The sequence below is a fragment of the Nanorana parkeri genome, unplaced genomic scaffold (genome assembly GCF_000935625.1).
Source record: "Nanorana parkeri isolate BGI_ZX_2015 unplaced genomic scaffold, ASM93562v1 scaffold1366, whole genome shotgun sequence".
NCBI lineage: Eukaryota > Metazoa > Chordata > Amphibia > Anura > Dicroglossidae > Nanorana > Nanorana parkeri.
Window position 1 is genome coordinate 39,646 of NW_017307634.1, and position 17,034 is coordinate 56,679.

Here is a 17,034-nt window from a genome sequence, read left to right on the forward strand (position 1 = left end):
GATAATGAGGTGATTTGAAGGTGGATCAAGAAGGGAAAACATAGGCAAGGGAACAGTTTGTCTAGAATGACTCTAGAGCATTGAACTATGGATAGATTTGGGGGGGCGCTAATAAAAGATTTTCCCCCGGGCGCCTAATTTTTTACACAAATAGAGCTTTCTTTTGGTGCTATTTGATTGCCGCTGATTTTTTTTATTTAATTTTTTAATGACTTTTTAAATGAAAAAAAGACCAAAAATTGTGGGGAAAAAATATTTTCAACTTTTTGTTATACAAAATATCAAATAAAATCAAATTTCTTCCTAAAGTTAGGCCAAAATGTATTCTGCTAAATGTTTTTGGTAAAAACAAAATTCCAATAAAGTATATACTAAGCTGTTTGTGTGAATTGGTACAAATTATAAGTGGTACCACATGGTTTTTATCCATATGGTGTCAAACAGCAAAATCGGTATTGCTCGGGGTCAAGGATTGGTCTGCAAACATATGAAGTTTATATTCTGTAAGCCCCTTATCTACTCCCCTTATATCCGTATTAGCTCGTATAAGGCAAGCTAAAGGTTCCATTGCTAGGACAAACAGAAGTGGTGACAAGGGGCACCCCTGACTGGTACCGCCCAGAATGGGAAATAGGGACGATATACTATGAAGGTATTGGACCGAAGCTGAGGATCCCCTAAATAAATTCTGTAGCCAAGCCAGGAAACTATTAGAAAATCCCCATTTGTTCAAAATATAAAATAAATAATCCCATGAAATAGAATTGAAAGCTTTTTGTAAATCTAAAGATAAAATTATACCTGAAATTTTTGAGTTGTGCATATGGTGAATAAGATGTACAATTTTACATGTGTTATCTGGTGCTTGTCTACCAGGAACAAAGCCCACCTTGTCTCGTTGAATGAGGGTTGGTAAATATTGGCTTAATCGTGTGGCTAATATTTTCGAAAGTAATTTAATATCTATATCTAATAGAGAAATTGGTCTATAATTTTGAGGGTCTAGGCTATCCTTCCCTACCTTCGGGATCATCACTATGTGAGCCAAAAGGGAGGAAGGATGAAGTCCAGAACCCTCCTTCAAGTGATTAAATAGTGCTACTAAATAAGGTGCTAAACTATTTGAGAATTTTTATAATAGAAAGCTGAAAACTCGTCTGGGCCTGGTGTCTTATATGTCTTCAGGGAGCTAATTGCTTGTTTTATTTTAGATATCGAGATATCTGCATCCATTATGGATATCATGTGTTCCGTCAAAGAGGGTAGTGACATTTTTGACAATAAACTATCCACTAAGTGGGGTTGGAAACCAGAAGTTTTACCGTATATCTGAGACAGAAAGGTAGTAAATCTGGCGGCAATAGTAGCAGGATTAGCTGTTATCGAGCCATCCGAAAGACGAAGTCTGATCGGATTTGGGGTCCTTGGTATTGATTTCAGCATGTTTCCCATCATTGGTCCCGGTTTATTTGCACATGCGTAAAACGTGCGTTTAGTCCATCTAATTTGTTTCTCAGCTTCATCGTTCAATAAGAGATTCATCTCTGTTTTAAAAGAGTTGATTTTTTCCCTAATGGGGGCCCTCATCGTTCTTTTTATACACACGATATAGTATGTCATCATTACTAATGAAATAGGGAAAAGAGAGCCTATTCCCTGGTTCAACAGGTTCCCCATTAATCATCATAACATTTTCCAAGGCCCTCACAAGAGTAGGGTCTTTTCTCTGCTCAGTACCAAAGTTTTCTCTATGAAGTGTTAAGATCTGCAAACTCTAGAGTAGCCTCAGTTTCAGCAGAGGGCAGTCTATCCTCGTTGGCTATAGGGCCTTCATCAGATTCTTCCAATTCTCCTGCCAAAACAGAGAAGGGAAAGTCTGGGGACCCCCAAGAGGAATCCTCTGAATACAACTTCTCCGCAGCCTCCATGTATTCTGATTCAGTCTCTGGTTTACAAACTGTGGCACAGTCTGGGTGTTCCCAGAGTCCCCAAAAATCAGGGAAGTCCCTACCAATAATTACATTATGTACCAAATGAGACACAACCCCAACCAAGTGCCTCAGATTACCCCGTGCAGTTCCAAACTTCACAGTTGCTATAGTATACTCCCGAATATCACCATGCACACACACTACAGCAACCTTTTTAGCCTGGAAGATCACAGGGCCTATCAATTCAGCCTTAATCAGAGTTACTAAACTTCCAGAGTCACGCAAAGCAGTAACATGCTAATCATTCACAGTTATTGCACACATGTGTTTTCCCTTCACTGGCACTGCAGTGCATGAAATAGTGGCAAACAAAGACTGTCGTCTTTCCTTGAAAGACAAGTCACACTGCATAAGCTCATCAGTCAATGGAAAGTTCGCAGCTACATGTCCAGGTTCCTGGCAACGAAAACATCTAACATTCCTCAGGTTAGGTCTGCTGACTGGCACTGGTTTTCCTGCTTTGGAATGCCAACCTCCCAACTTTAAATCAGCAGTTTTTCCCTCTGCTTCCTTGCCATGCTCACCACCCACTTCCCCTGGAACAGTCTTACCGGTTGCCGAGGGAGACTGTAGTTTTGGGCAGAAAGTCCATGGGCTTACAGGGGAGACGTTCAAGTCCTCAGCCACAAAGTACCTCTCAACAAGCTCCACAAGGTGATCGACCGACTTAGGGTCCCCTTTGAGTTACCCACTTTTGCAAGATGACAGGTAAGGATCTTAGGAAGTGATCCATGACTACCCGCTTAACGATCTGTGGCCCCGATAGGAACTCTGGTTGCAGCCATTTTCGGACGAGGTGGATGAGGTCAAACATCTGTGACTGTGGCTACTTCCCAGCTTGGTAGGACAAGTCCCCATGACCACTTCTTCAAGAAGCAACAGTTGAGCTTTTTGCCTGGAGTTGCGAGGCTTCTTTCCTGGAGTCTATCTTATTTATGAACAACATTACACTAGCAACATAAATCTGGCGCAAATATATCCCATGTGACTATATGCAAGCTTCAACACTCGCAATTGCTATGATAAATTACCCCCATTGTTTTTAAATTTACCAATTAGGTTGGGAGAGGAAAATCTCACTGCAGGTGGTCTGCAGTAAATTCAAACAAAAGCTACTGTTTTAAAATGGGAAGTTTAAACAACACATCATTTTATGGTATAGACAAACACCAGTGTTTCACTGGCCAGAACTACTGACCCTTAAATAATTACAATTAAACTTGAACAATATTGAACAACTTACATTACATAATATAGACAGACGATATCATATTTCTAGATACTTCTGAAAACAATTACACATATACAATTGTCACATATCTGCTAAAAATGTAACAGGAATCGATAATCAATGAAAACTCTCTATATATCTCTTTTTAGATCTGAATAAGCGATGTTATACTGTGTTGATATATATGGGGTAAATATTTAAAATATTTTAAAATTAATCATATATGGAGAAACCAGCCCAAGGAATTTTAGAAGACTGACACACATTAATCCCAAAAACCTAAGCCAATGGGACAAAGGTTCCCCCACTTAGAGCAGCCCAAACAAACAAGCTTTGCTGATATCATAAACAATCTTTACAAGGGTGTTTTAACAAAGAAAGGAGAGGGGATCACAGGTTTCCTGAGGCCATTAGATGCTCATTGACTTTGAGGGAATACCTGACTTCCTGGATTCACTACTTGAAAGACTAGACTTCCTGAAACCACTGCATTGAAACCTTACTTCCTTGATTCTCACTACTGGAAGGACCTGACGAATACCCTTTTTTTGGAGATGAATCCCTGACAGAATTCTGGGATGGTTTGAATTTAAATCTTTTTATTTGAAATAATTGATCTGAATTGTATATATATTTAAAATTGTAATATACTATATGCTTAATTGCTAGCTTACACACTTAAGCTATAAGTGGAGGCACTACTAATTAATTACCATAATCTGGTTCTAATACCCTACAGTACCAGGTACCACTGGAGATCTAGAATGTTCAGGGGAAAGGAAGACTCAGACAAAGAGAGGTGGCCTGGAAGTGGCCAAGCTCCAGAACCCCAGGGTCAGGAGCAAGGGCTCCAGGAGTAGATGAATCTAAGAAAGGTGCAGCAATCAGTGCAGTAGCAGGAGTGAAGCAGGAGGAACTGGAGAGAATGCTGGAAAAATTAGGGGGCTCTCTCTGCACCTAATTGCTGAAAGGGCAAACCTCCCTCGAAGGTTTCCTGAACAGCCCTTGACTTTTAGCCCTGTTGGCAGTCTGAGAGTCAGGCTCTGGGGGCCCAAGGACACCAATCACAGAAGTGGACGAAGGAGAAGGATGAGGCTCAGTCAACCTCTCCCTGGAACTCTTGCGTCAACGCAGAAGCCCACTCTAGCCTCCCATGTGATCCAAAAGGGTGGGATCCAGAGTAGATCCGAGGGGATGACGTTCCCCATAGGGTAGGCGAGTCAGATCCTGGGCCTCCCAGTGTGTCGCTGTGCCTTTAAGGAGTAGAGCACCTCCAGGCATACCTGCATTCTATTTATCTACTGCTAAATATGCTCCAATATGGAGGCTCTCAAAAAATTAGAGTTAGGACCACACTACACAGAGGCGCCTTGACGAGGGAGTGTTGCTTCCACATATTTTACAAAAGTTGTGCAATTAAAACCTGTTTTTAATGCATATTGTTAGACAGTGTAATTTGTTTTGTTGCAGGCTAGCTAGTAAGTGTGCTGGGAAATTTCTGTGTTTTGGATTGTTGTAAGTAGGGATACACCAAAATTTAGGCCGCCCTAAACATATTGGCCAAACATGGCACGTTTGGCAAAATGCTGAAAGTGCCATCTTTCAGATAAAACTGCGGTGCATGCCTAGTTTCTCTCCTCCCCGCTGGATGCTGCTCTGTGTCCCTTCTGACACAGCACAGCATCCAGCAGGGAGGAGAGAAACTGTCAGAGGAGGCCGAGCGGTGCGGGGGAACCGCGATTTCACATGAGGCCGGGCTCTTCTCCAGCACTGCTTCCCTCAGCCTCCTCTGACCACTCAGGATGGAGAGTGGTGTGGGAGCGGAGACAGTTGTGCGCTGTCACAGGCCCGGGAGGAGTCAGCTGTCAAAATAGACCAAGCTCTCCTCTCCACACTGTCAGCTCAGCCTCCTATGACAGCGAGTCAGGATGGAGAGCGAGGACATGCAGTCAGCAATCACTGTTTGTAAATAACTGGACATAGTATGAGTTACTATGTACCAGTATTGATTTAATAGGAAGTAATCTACATCACTTCCTGTTCATTCATAATTGTGTACATGGTACACATACTATGTCCACAAGTTATGAATGTACAGGAACAGGAACACTCAGTACAGAGGCTTACTGTTCATTTATAACAGGGGATGCAGAAAAAGAGATTGTGGACTCTGTGTCCTCAATCTCTTTTTTGATTTTAAAAAGGGAAATATTCTGTTTAGACCCCTGATATTTCACCGAAGCCCCCAACAGTAAAGTTAAAACATACAAATATTTAATTTAAAAAAAATTAAATTAAAAAAAAATTTGTTTATGAAAAATAAAAATTAAATATTTTTTAAAATATTAAAAGGTTAGAATTTTTTTTTCGGTTTCGGCCTGACATTTTATTTATTTTCGGTTTAAAATTTTCATTTCAGTACACCTCTAGTTGTAAGCCTTTCCATGTGCACCTTGCTATCAGGGCTAGTTATAAATTGTGCATTTGCCTTTTATGTTTGATTGTAGACCCTATAACTATGGGTCACTATAATCCAGATTGCAGGCATCGGTTTCCTGAGAATCAAATAGTAGACGCCCCCCCCAGGAGAGTATGGGCTGGGGTCACCTATTGTAGCGGGACTGTCAGACATGTTGCGGCTGCATGGCGGTGATGCAATTAGGCCCAAGTTGTCAGGAAAGACCTTAGGTTTTCACAAACCCAAGCAGCTGGTGCTGATGCAGGTCGGACCACCAGATGTGCCTAGGTCGCTGTAGGTGGGGAATAGGAACAAGTCGGAGCTCAGCGTTCCACTTGAGGCTTTGCAAAGTATCTGAATTCCTGTGCTCCTCTTAATGGATGAGAAAGAAAAATAATACCGCATATTAACATTTTTTGCTCTCATTTTTAGTAAGCAGTTGAAGCTTTAGGTTCCTTTTCATGTTTTACAGGCTATTCTTATACAAACAGGTACAACAATAGCTCAACCAGAAACTTGCAACAGAATTAAATAATAAGTCAGAGCAGTGGTTCATCCCATGGTCTGAAAGTTAACAGCCATTGTGCTCTTTCCTTAGAATACCATGCTGTGTGCAATCTGTAATAAATGTTTATTTATATAAAACAAATATTGTATATAAAATAGCTATGACATGATGATCAAATGCAGGCTGGAGGATTCACTGGCAAAATAAGCTTTCCGCATGCAGATGTACACTGAGTATAATGCATTCAATACTGTGTGAGATACCAATGCATTAGTGAAAATAATAATACAATTCAAAATACAAAAAAAAAGTAAGTTTTTTCATTTTTAAACTTTCGCCAACCTACAATAGTAAAAAAAGAACAGTTTTTGAAAACGTTTTTATTGAAACCGTGTACTAAGTAACATCATTATAGTGTATGTCCATGAAAAAAGAATTTAAAAGATGTAGGTATGCAAATTAGATAGGGGCTGATGTAGAAAGGCTTCATCAAGCGTATAGCTCAGCAAATGCCATTTGCACAGTATTACACCCCCTAGATGGAGCTAGAATTTCCTATACTTCTCAGAGCCATCTAGCAGTTGTAATGCCATGTGAATGGCAGGCTAAACCTTTATACATCAGCCCCATAGAGTTATTGTCAAGTTAACCAAATCATGCTGATGCTATATATGTAAAAAAATAAGTCATGGCAACTTATTGGTTGGATGACCAGTGAAATGTCTTCAAGAAAAATACAGCAAGTCCAGTTGCCTTGACTTATCTTTTACAGATATACGATGACCTGGATGAATGAGAGCCTTCACAGACAAATGCTGATGCTAAAGTTGGCCTTGGCATTTAGACATCAATGATCTCAGGTGACAAAAGGGTTAAGATATGTTTCTGTGTGTTTCTGACACTTTTGTACTTGTACAGGGTTATTCACAAAAGGGTGAAGAGTTTGGAGAAGGCAGGGGAAGTGAACAATCTAGGACAACATAGCTGAACTGGAAAATGAGCTGAATTAGAGAATTCTTCCAAACCAGCTACCATATTTGCCGGCGTATAAGATTACTTTTTATACTTAAAAAATCCCTCGAAAATCGGGGGTCGTCTTCACGCCGAGTATACAGGATGTGCGGTAATACTGTATGTACGGTAGCTTCTGCTTCATACAGTATACCGTGCTGAGACAATCACGCCGAGCGATGTATTCTATTAATGAATACAAAGCCTGCTCGGATTGGCAGAGGTTGTGTACAAAGGTACAGAGGCTGTATACAAAGCCTGCTCGGATTGGCAGAGGTTGTGTACAACCTCTGCCAATCCAAACAGGCTTTGTATTCATTAATAGAATACATCGCTCGCCGTGATTGGCTCAGCGAGGTATACTGTATGCAGCTGAAGATACCGTACATACAGTATTACCGCACATCCAGCGGGCTGACAGATTAGCCTCCCTGGCGGTCTGATTATTTTATTTTTTTCCTTTTTTGTTCATTTTTTGTTCGGTCTTATGATTATTATTTTAATCATTTGTTTTTTTTGTTCATTTTTTTTTACTTTTAAAATTCCCGCCGGTAACGTCCCCCTGCCACGCGGACGCTCGCAAGGGACGGAACCCGGAAGACGGAGGACACAGCGGTGATCGTGGACAAGATAATAGACGCTACGCTTTAATCCCGAGTGTGGCTCGGGGGTACTGCTTATGGTACTGAAGATTAACCCCGAGCCACACTCGGGAATACCGCCAATGAGGTTAGTGGGTGTATTTAAACATTATTTTGGGCTATACTCGTCTTATACGACGAGTATAGCCCAAAACCTATGGGGGGTTGTCTTATACGCCCAGTCGCCTTATACGCCGGCAAATACGGTATTTTGGGCTAGATTGTTCACTTCTTCTGTCTTCTCCCAATTCTTCACCCTTTTGTGAATAACCCTGTCAGTGTCAAAACCTAAAGTCAGTTAAGCAGAAAGACATTATAATACAGCCACGTTTCATCCTTTTGATACAGAAATAGTGCAGAATAGCCAACTGAATGAAAATTTCCACTTAAATGTTTTCTTTTACAGAGGATCCACCCAGGTATTATGTAGCAAATAATCTAAACATACAAGGATACCTGACAGCTCCATATAACTGAACTTATTGTCTGGATATTACAGCAGCCACTCTTACCTCTGGAGCAATATAATCTGGGGTCCCACAGAAAGTGCTTGCTTTATTTTCTCCAAAAACGTTCTCCTTGCACATACCAAAGTCTGCAATCTTGATGTGACCATCCCGATCCAACATCACATTGTCCAATTTTAGATCCCTAAAGAGAAACACTGTCAGTTTTGCACATTCTTGAAGGAGAAGTATGGGGTGAGTGAAATACACTCATCCCCATAATTAGAGCCTTCAGTGTCACACGTCGGCTTTATTGATCGGGAACTGAGCGATCACATACTGCCGATCCCTCAGTTCCAATCTTCTCCCTGCAGATATCGGTGACTGACAGTCCCTGCAAGGATTCCCTCCTCCCCTCTCTGTTCTCCCAGTGCTGGCTAGAGGAATGAACGGGGGAGGGGACAGGCAGAGCCAGCTGTCAATCAGGCAGCGGGACGGATTCCTGACAATATTGTCGGGATCCATCCCGGCTGCAGCGCGGCTCTATGCTCTCAGAATGTAGCGGGCAATAGCCCACTATAGGCTGAGTTTTGGGTCACAGGAGGACATTAGTATATGTCGTCCTGTGACCCTGAAGAGAACTATGGCAAAAAAAGGTTAGGCCATAATTCTATTTTAAACCTTTAGAAATGTATGACATTATAATTTGATATTCTCCTACATTTTCTGTAATATACAGGAATGGGAACTATAAACACAACTGTAAGCATCCGTATATTTTTGCCTACAAAGCGGAACTTAAGTTAAAAAAAATTAAAGATTGGGAGCAGGCAGGCTATTTATCAACACATGATTTTTAACTTACCTGTAAAATCCTTTTCTTGGAGTACAGTACAGGACACAGGCTTATTTAACCATAGACCCTGGGTTACATGCAGCTAACTTTAGGTGATTGAATACTGGCAGACAAAACTGTCATCTCATAAAACCCCTCCCACTCTCAGCAACACTCTGTTTTGTAGCAAGCAATGAGTGAAACTGCCAGGGCAGAGAAGAGGGTGACCTGTGTCCTGTACTGTACTCCAATAAAAGGATTTTACAGATAATGCAAAAATACAATTTTCTTAATCGTACAGTACAGGACACAGGCTCCTTTAATTAGAGACCCTGCAATACAAATGATGGGTGGGTGGGCAACACAGCAAAAAATGCCAGCAGGTCCACAAGAACCAACAAGGGAACCAATCCTGAACTCAAAGAGCAGCCTGGAGCATCTTGCAGCCAAAGCTGGCATCAGTAAAGGCCTGAACATCCATCTGGTAGAACTTTACAAATGTATGAACTGGTGGTATGAGGTGGTAGCCTTGCACATCTGAGAAACAGATGCCTGGTGCTGAAAGGCCCAAGAGGCACTGATAAACCTGGTCAAGTGGGGCTTATCCTTCAATATATAAGCTTTAGTGATTATGTGACTGATTCACCTAGCTATGGTGAAACGAGATGCTTCACACCCATTGCGGGAGCCCTCAGGCAGGACAAAAGAGTTGTCTGACTCTCATATACAGTAGAGGAAAGTGGCTGAGAGATACCGTGTTTCCCCGAAAATAAGACACTGTCTTATTTTTTTTTGCACGAAAAAAGACACTAGGTCTTATTTTCGGGGGATGTCTTACCGGGCTGGGGGAAGAATACTCACAGGACTGGACGAGGTCCCGGAAGGCGGCGTGTTGTTGCTGGTCCCGGTGTTGAAGTTGGCGGAGGATATGCCGTTTCCATCGGGCGTGTGGGCGGGAGCTGCGGCCGGCTGGCGCGGTGGGAGCTGCGGCTGGCTGGCGTGTGGGCGGGGCAGGAGCTGCGGCCGGTCTTTACATTTAAACATCAGTTATATGTGTAGCTACCCCGAAAGTAAGACCTAGCGCTATCTTCAGGGATAAGACCTACCACCGAACTAGGTCTTATTTTCGGGGTAAGTCTTATATTACAGAAATCCCTGAAGATAGCGCTAGGTCTTACTTCCGGGGTAGGTCTTACTTTCAGGGAAACACGGTAGATCCGCACTGCCCTCACCACTTCTAAGCAGTACAATGAAACCTCATTGGGATGCTTCAGAGCAGGACAGAGAGACGTCAGTACGATGTCCTGATTAGGATGGAAGGGTGAAACTACCTTGGCAAGAAAGGATCTACCTCATCTCTGTAGAGAATCAGAAAGGGCTCTTTACAGGATAAAGCCGCCAATTCCAAAACTCATCACGCAGACGAGATAGCCGTGACAAAGGTCACTTTACAAGTAAAGTCCGCCAAGGGAATATTATTTCTAAAAAAGGGGGCACATAGCAAGTACCAAGTGTCTCTAATATCACAGAAGTCAACACAGCCAACAAACGTATATGTGTGCTGGGACAAATGAACTTGTCTGGGACAAATCAACTCCCTGTAATAATAGTCAAAAACAGAAAGCCCTCTGCAATTAGTAGATTTCCCAAACCAAATAGCATTAAACAAGAAGTAGTATCAAACAATGGCTATGTAAATAATTAACATTTATTAATAAAAACACCCATGTGTCATCATGTATTGCAACATCCCATAGTAAAATCTAGAAAAACCGCATGTGTGATTCCACGGTACTGCACATCATATGTAAAGTATAACGTAAATGGTTTAAAATCCATTGTGGATTATTGTAATAAAATGTTCGTCTCTATGCTCAGATCCAAAAGCAGCTATGTCTTGAAAAATATGCAAGAATATATTGGATTGATGTCAGGAAATTAAATTGTAATTGTGTATATATATTCCTCTTTTAAATCGCAAATGGTGTAGTTGTTGCTCCTTTTTAAGGTATAGTTGGTTAAAATTAGATCCTTTTCCTGCTGATGATGATAAACAACAGCAAAGATTGTAGTATACTTGTTATTGTAGCAATAAAATAGAATACAACAAAGTAGCTGGTTTTCATGGATTAGCCTTGATACAGTCCCCGATACCAATATATCAAATGGCATGTATGGAATCAGGCATTCAAAAAAGTACATATTGCCGTTTCATCAGCTCCTCTACCTCTACCAGGTGGCATGTAATGACTTGCCACCTGGCCTCCTGATTAGCCGGGAAGCTGGGCAGCGTGTAAAGACTCGCCACCCGGCCTCCCCCGTCATCTCACGAGGGAGCATGGAGCCGGCCTCCCGGCCAATCAGAAAGCAGGGCGTCGCATCATTACACGGCGCCCGGCTTCCTGATTGGCTAGCCAGACGGCTCCGGCTGGGTACCGGAGGAAGGCCGCGTTCTCGCTGGAGAGGCCCCGGGGGTGACAGGCTGCACATACTAAGGTAAGGTAACCTAACCTCACGAGGCCAGCTTCCTGATTGGCCAGCTCCCCGACCAATCAAGAAGCGGGCAGCGCTGCCCAGCTTCCTGATTGGCCGGGAAGTCGGCTCCATGTCCGCTCATCACAAGTGACGAGAGAGCATGGAGCCGCTTCCCGGCCAATCGGGAAACCGGGCAGCATGAAATGGCGCGCTGCCCGGCTTCCTGATACCGGAAGTACTTGTGCTAGGCATCGGAGAATTTGGGCAAGTACGAGCACTCGCCCAAATACTCGGAATCAGCACCGATATCGATACTAGTATCGGTGCATCCCTATTAGCATCCACTGTACCCTGCCGCGTTTCCTCCCGACAAGAGACTTTCTCAGAGGGGGTGGAACACTGCTGTATCTGCATGTATCCCTTTCTATGCATACCACAGGTGTCCTGGATTAGTTCAATTCATTCGAACAGCTTTATCCCATGCTTGAGCGTCCCTATATTAGGGGTAAAAATCTTAATGCTCAACCTTGAAATGCATTAATTCATGATAAAAAAAAACGTGCTATTATGGTGTATGCTCATATTATTTTGATCCTTTGGGGGTTATTTTATGACCGAATATATATATATATATATATACTGCATTTTTGTGCAAAATGCAGTATTGCAGTGTGCAATGATACCTTTTTTATATAGATATAGATATTCAACCATCGTAGTGAGTATTACACACACCATAATGTAATGGAAATTCCCATTAAGTCAGTGCATGTGAACATTTGTAATGTTTAAATTCATCCATAATTTAATGTTTAAATTCATCCAATAATAATACTCATAATAATCATTATTAAACACAATATATTACATTACTAACAATATCGACAGGGCAGGGACATCAAACAAGATCATTGTCAATCCAAGAAGCAGGCAAAATTAAGCGAACCATTAATCCCAGGTTTCTTTTGTGAACTCATCAATCCATTTACACTCCTTCTGCAGTAACAATCTATCAATATCACCACTCCTTGTATTGTCATGTACAAAGTACAAATGTTTCAAGGACAAAGAACAAAAGCTTTCCAAATTTTCCATTGTGGTTCTCTACCATATGTCGTGCCACTGGTGGTAATAAATTGTGACCTTTAATGTCCCACAGGTGGTCAGATATTCTGTCTCCCAACCTTTGAATAGTTTTTCCCACATATATAGCATCACACTCACATAAGATGGGTGTTTTTATTAGTATAATCTAAGATATGCTGCGCTTGGTATGTGAAATAAAGAAATAGGTGAAATAATTGAAAACAAATATGTATCCTATATATCCTACTCTCTGGTGTAAGATTATATTTTGAGACCAACTTCCCTTGGGGATTTCGGGCAGGAAAGCCCCCTCTCATTCGGTGTCTCCACTTGACCTTTTTTCTTTTTTTATATTGTTTGTTATTTTATTTAGAAGATTGTTCTATATTGGTTTGTCATATGGTGCGCCATATCGTTTACACCCACAAGCGGGACAGAAGACTCCACCACAAGTTTACACTGAACTGGTTTAAACACTAGTAATATAAAAAAAACTTTTTTCCTCCTAAGGATTGGGGGAAACAACACTCAGTCACACCTTTTTATTTAATAGCCTTCACTAACACAAGAGAGTATTTGCACAGTAAGAGCTCACACAGGCTTTTCGGAAATCATTTATTTATAGAAGGAATCACTGTATCAATTCAATTAATTTGTTAATCAACAATGTAAGAGAATATATGAAATAGCTCACGGTCACATATTAATATAGGTTACATATTTGTTTTCAATTATTTCACCTATTTCTTTATTTCACATACCAAGCGCAGCATATCTTTGATTTCACTGTGGTTCTGATTGCACATTGCTGCAGCTGGTCATTATCTACACAAAGTGTTTGCTCCTAGCGCAACCTTTTGTTTTCTTTACTTCATACTGTAGGACTTAGGTGCTACAAATTGTGTGTGTTGCTATGGAGGTTTTTGGTTTCGTTAGAAATAGAGACATTCATTGAGATCATGTTTTTTGCACTAAGAACACGAAAAGTGGAGATTTACAAAAGGAATTTAGAATATTAAAATCACTGATTGATAAAGAATTAAGGCTATGGTGGGACATAGTATCACACGAACAATATCTCAAAGAGGGTTTAACCCCTAGGAGCTTAAGATGGGATATTCCCCTTAATGATGGTCTAAGGGATCCGGAAGCATCCAAAGAATGGTTTTCATTTTTCCACCATAATGAACAACAACTACTGAGATTATTAATAGAACGCAAACAGAGAAAGTTAAAAATCGTGGAAAACAGTATTGTAGAACTAAAGGAAAGATGAATGCCCTTTAAAGAGGACGACTTTGTAACTCTGTCTAAAGAAATCCACGCATTTCTCCTAAATAAAGACAAATTTCTACAGGAGAAGAAACACAAAAAATACATGAGAGATGCGGGGGATTTTTCCAATAATGCAGTATATAAATGGCAGAAATGCAGTAATAATTTACTAATAACAAATGATAGTGACAAAGAAGAAGAAGCAGATATCAGTGGAAGTGAGGAAGACAGCACTGGATATGAAATGTAATTGGAACGTAAACCAACGTACAATAAGAAAAGAAAAAGAGGAGGAGAAGGCGATCGATCACGATTTATGAAAATAGGGGGACAGGAAGAAAACTACCAACAGACCATAGAAACGTCGAAAAGGTTTCACCCTATGTGGGAGAATAATCAAAGAGAACAACAGAATGTTATGAAAAATACAGGACAAGATACTTCAAAAAGTTTTTTAGGGGTACAAACGAGAGAAAGAGCTCCGCAGTGGAAGGAGTTTCACCACAGGGGTTACAATGAAAATACCCCACTCAGATGGAGACACGACAGAAGAGAACTACAGAGTTACCAACCATGGAACCAGGGAAGATTCTACACCCCAACAACAATGGGGGTACAGGGGAAGAAAGCATTTTCCGTAAGAGGGGAACGAGAGGAGGAAAGGGAGTACGGAGGAGAGCAGAGGTGGGGACGGTAGGAGAGGACATCTTTAACCTGAGCTCCACCACTCTCACTCAGGAAGAGATCCAAGTATTAGACTTGGGTCTGACATTTGCACCCATAAAGAACTTAGACAAGTTTGGTACCTATATGGACCTAAACAAATTTACACGAAAATTAAACATTAAGAGACATTTCGCTTCCAGACTGATGATTCCCAATAACGAAAGAGATAAGCAGGAAAGATTCAAACATTCCCCGTTAAGGAACAAATCCATTTTCAACCCTAATTCCAGGTCAAACCACCACATTGAGGTATTCAAAGTTATGGTGGAAGAAGAACTGAGAGGGCTAAAGTTAAAAACACAAAAAGAATAAGAGCCATATAGATAAAGGATTGAAACTCCTAGAAGAAAGGAAGGATATTGTGATTCGCCCCTCAGACAAGGGAGGAGGGGTAGTTCTACTTGATAAATCCTACTATGAAGAAGAAATGTCAAACATCTTAGGAGACCAGGACACATACAAACAGTTGAAGAAAAATTCAACCACAGATATTAAGATACAATTGAAACAATTATTAAAAGATGGGCTAAAAAGGAAGATTTTGAATAAAAAAAGAATATAAATATCTGCTGCCCACGGTTGGGAGAGTACCAGTGATATATTTTTTACCTGAAGTCCACAAAAACCCAGCCAGACCACCCGGAAGACCGATAGTCAGCGGAATAGGTTAGCTTATATCACGCCTAGGTGAATACATAGACTGGTTTTTGCAACCACTGGTGAGATGCACCAGAGCCTACCTGAGAGATAGTGGGGATATCATCAACACACTTTCAACCATAAGATACGAAGAAGATACAATTCTAGCAACTATGGACATAGTATCGCTCTACACTAACATACCGCATACAAAAGGGGCTGGAGGCTATAAAATGGGGCCTGACCAAATTTTCTGGATTAGAAGATACTCCAATCGCCTTCTTGATCAAATGCACAGACTTCTCACTCAGAAATAATTACTTCTGGTACAAAGGAGAATATTATACCCAGATTAAAGGCGTGGCGATGGGAGCGAAATTCGCCCCAAGCCTCGCAAATTTATTTATGGCTAAATGGGAGGAAAGTGCAATTTATGAACACCAATGGTTACAGTTAAAATTATGGAAGAGGTTCATAGATGATGTGGTAGTAATTTGGAATGGGAGTACTACCTCCCTAGAGGAGTTTTTTTACACATCTTAACTCCAACAGGGAAGGAATTAGTTTCACCTATAATTACAGTAAAAAGAACATTAATTTCCTAGATTTAATCATACAAGGAAAAGAAGACAAAATAACTACCAGAACCTACTTCAAGCCGACCGATTGGAACGGGTACATACCGATGGACAGCTGCCATCACCCATCCTGGCTCAGAGGCATTCCAAAGTGCCAATTCATAAGAATGAAAAGAAACTGTACGAGGATCGAAGATTATGAAGAACAAGTGTCCATAATCCAGAAGACATTTCTGGAGAAAGGATATAATGAACAGGAATCGGATAGAACCAAACTAAGGATTAAAAACTTAGATAGGAAAGGCATGTTGCAGCCCTCCATACGGAAAGGAAAAGAGGACCAGCCTCCCCTACAAACTTCTCTACCCAGTATAAGGAGTTTGAGCAGATCCTCCAGAAGCATTGGCCAATTCTATTGAAAGATAAAATTCTAGGGCCACTGATCCAGAAAAGACCTAAAGTGGTATATAGAAAAGCCCCAAATGTTAAAGATCTATTAGTACATAATATAATTGATCTCCCCAAGAAAAACTTCTCGTTCTTCGAGGGAAAAGGCTTTTTTCCGTGTGGAAACTGTGTTGGATGTAAAGAGACAAGTAAAAAGAAGAAAAAAACAGTGGAATTTCAATCTAATTACAATAAAAGGGTGTTCCAGATAAAAGAATTATCTCCTGTAAAAGTACACACGTAACCTATATGATGGAGTGCCCTTGTGGCCTTCAATATATAGGAAGGACAACCCGAGAACTCAGGGTAAGAATAAGGGAGCATATTAATAATATCAAAAAAGGGAAACATGACCATAGTCATGAGACAAACATGGATGCAACCCAAAGGATTGAAATTTACAGGAATAGACAAAATAAAAAAGCACTGGAGAGGGAATCACATGAGAAGGGAAGTCTCAAAGAACGAAACTAAATGGATCTTTTTAATGGAAACCATGACCCCAAGGGTTCTGAACGTGGAGTTAGACCTGAATTGTTTCCTAGTTTCCTAGCTGATGACTAATTCGATAGATATCACATAGATGTAACACACACATCACAGTATCTTAGTGGCAATTCCCCCCCCCCCACAATAGAAGGAACCATTAGGACGACTATTACTGCGATATTTGCGAGTAATCACCAT

At 41.0% G+C, this 17,034-nt stretch overlaps 1 protein-coding gene across 3 annotated transcripts in view; it reads right to left on the bottom strand.

Annotated features, from left to right (window-relative positions):
- PRKCD (protein kinase C delta) overlaps positions 1-17,034 on the bottom strand; it is a 156,825-nt gene that overhangs the window by 14,207 nt on the left and 125,584 nt on the right. For all 3 annotated transcript variants that reach the window (XM_018569615.1, XM_018569616.1, XM_018569617.1), the window contains exon 14: positions 8,353-8,491. In XM_018569615.1, the coding sequence (XP_018425117.1) occupies positions 8,353-8,491 (139 nt within the window). The remainder of the gene's footprint in view (positions 1-8,352; positions 8,492-17,034) is intronic.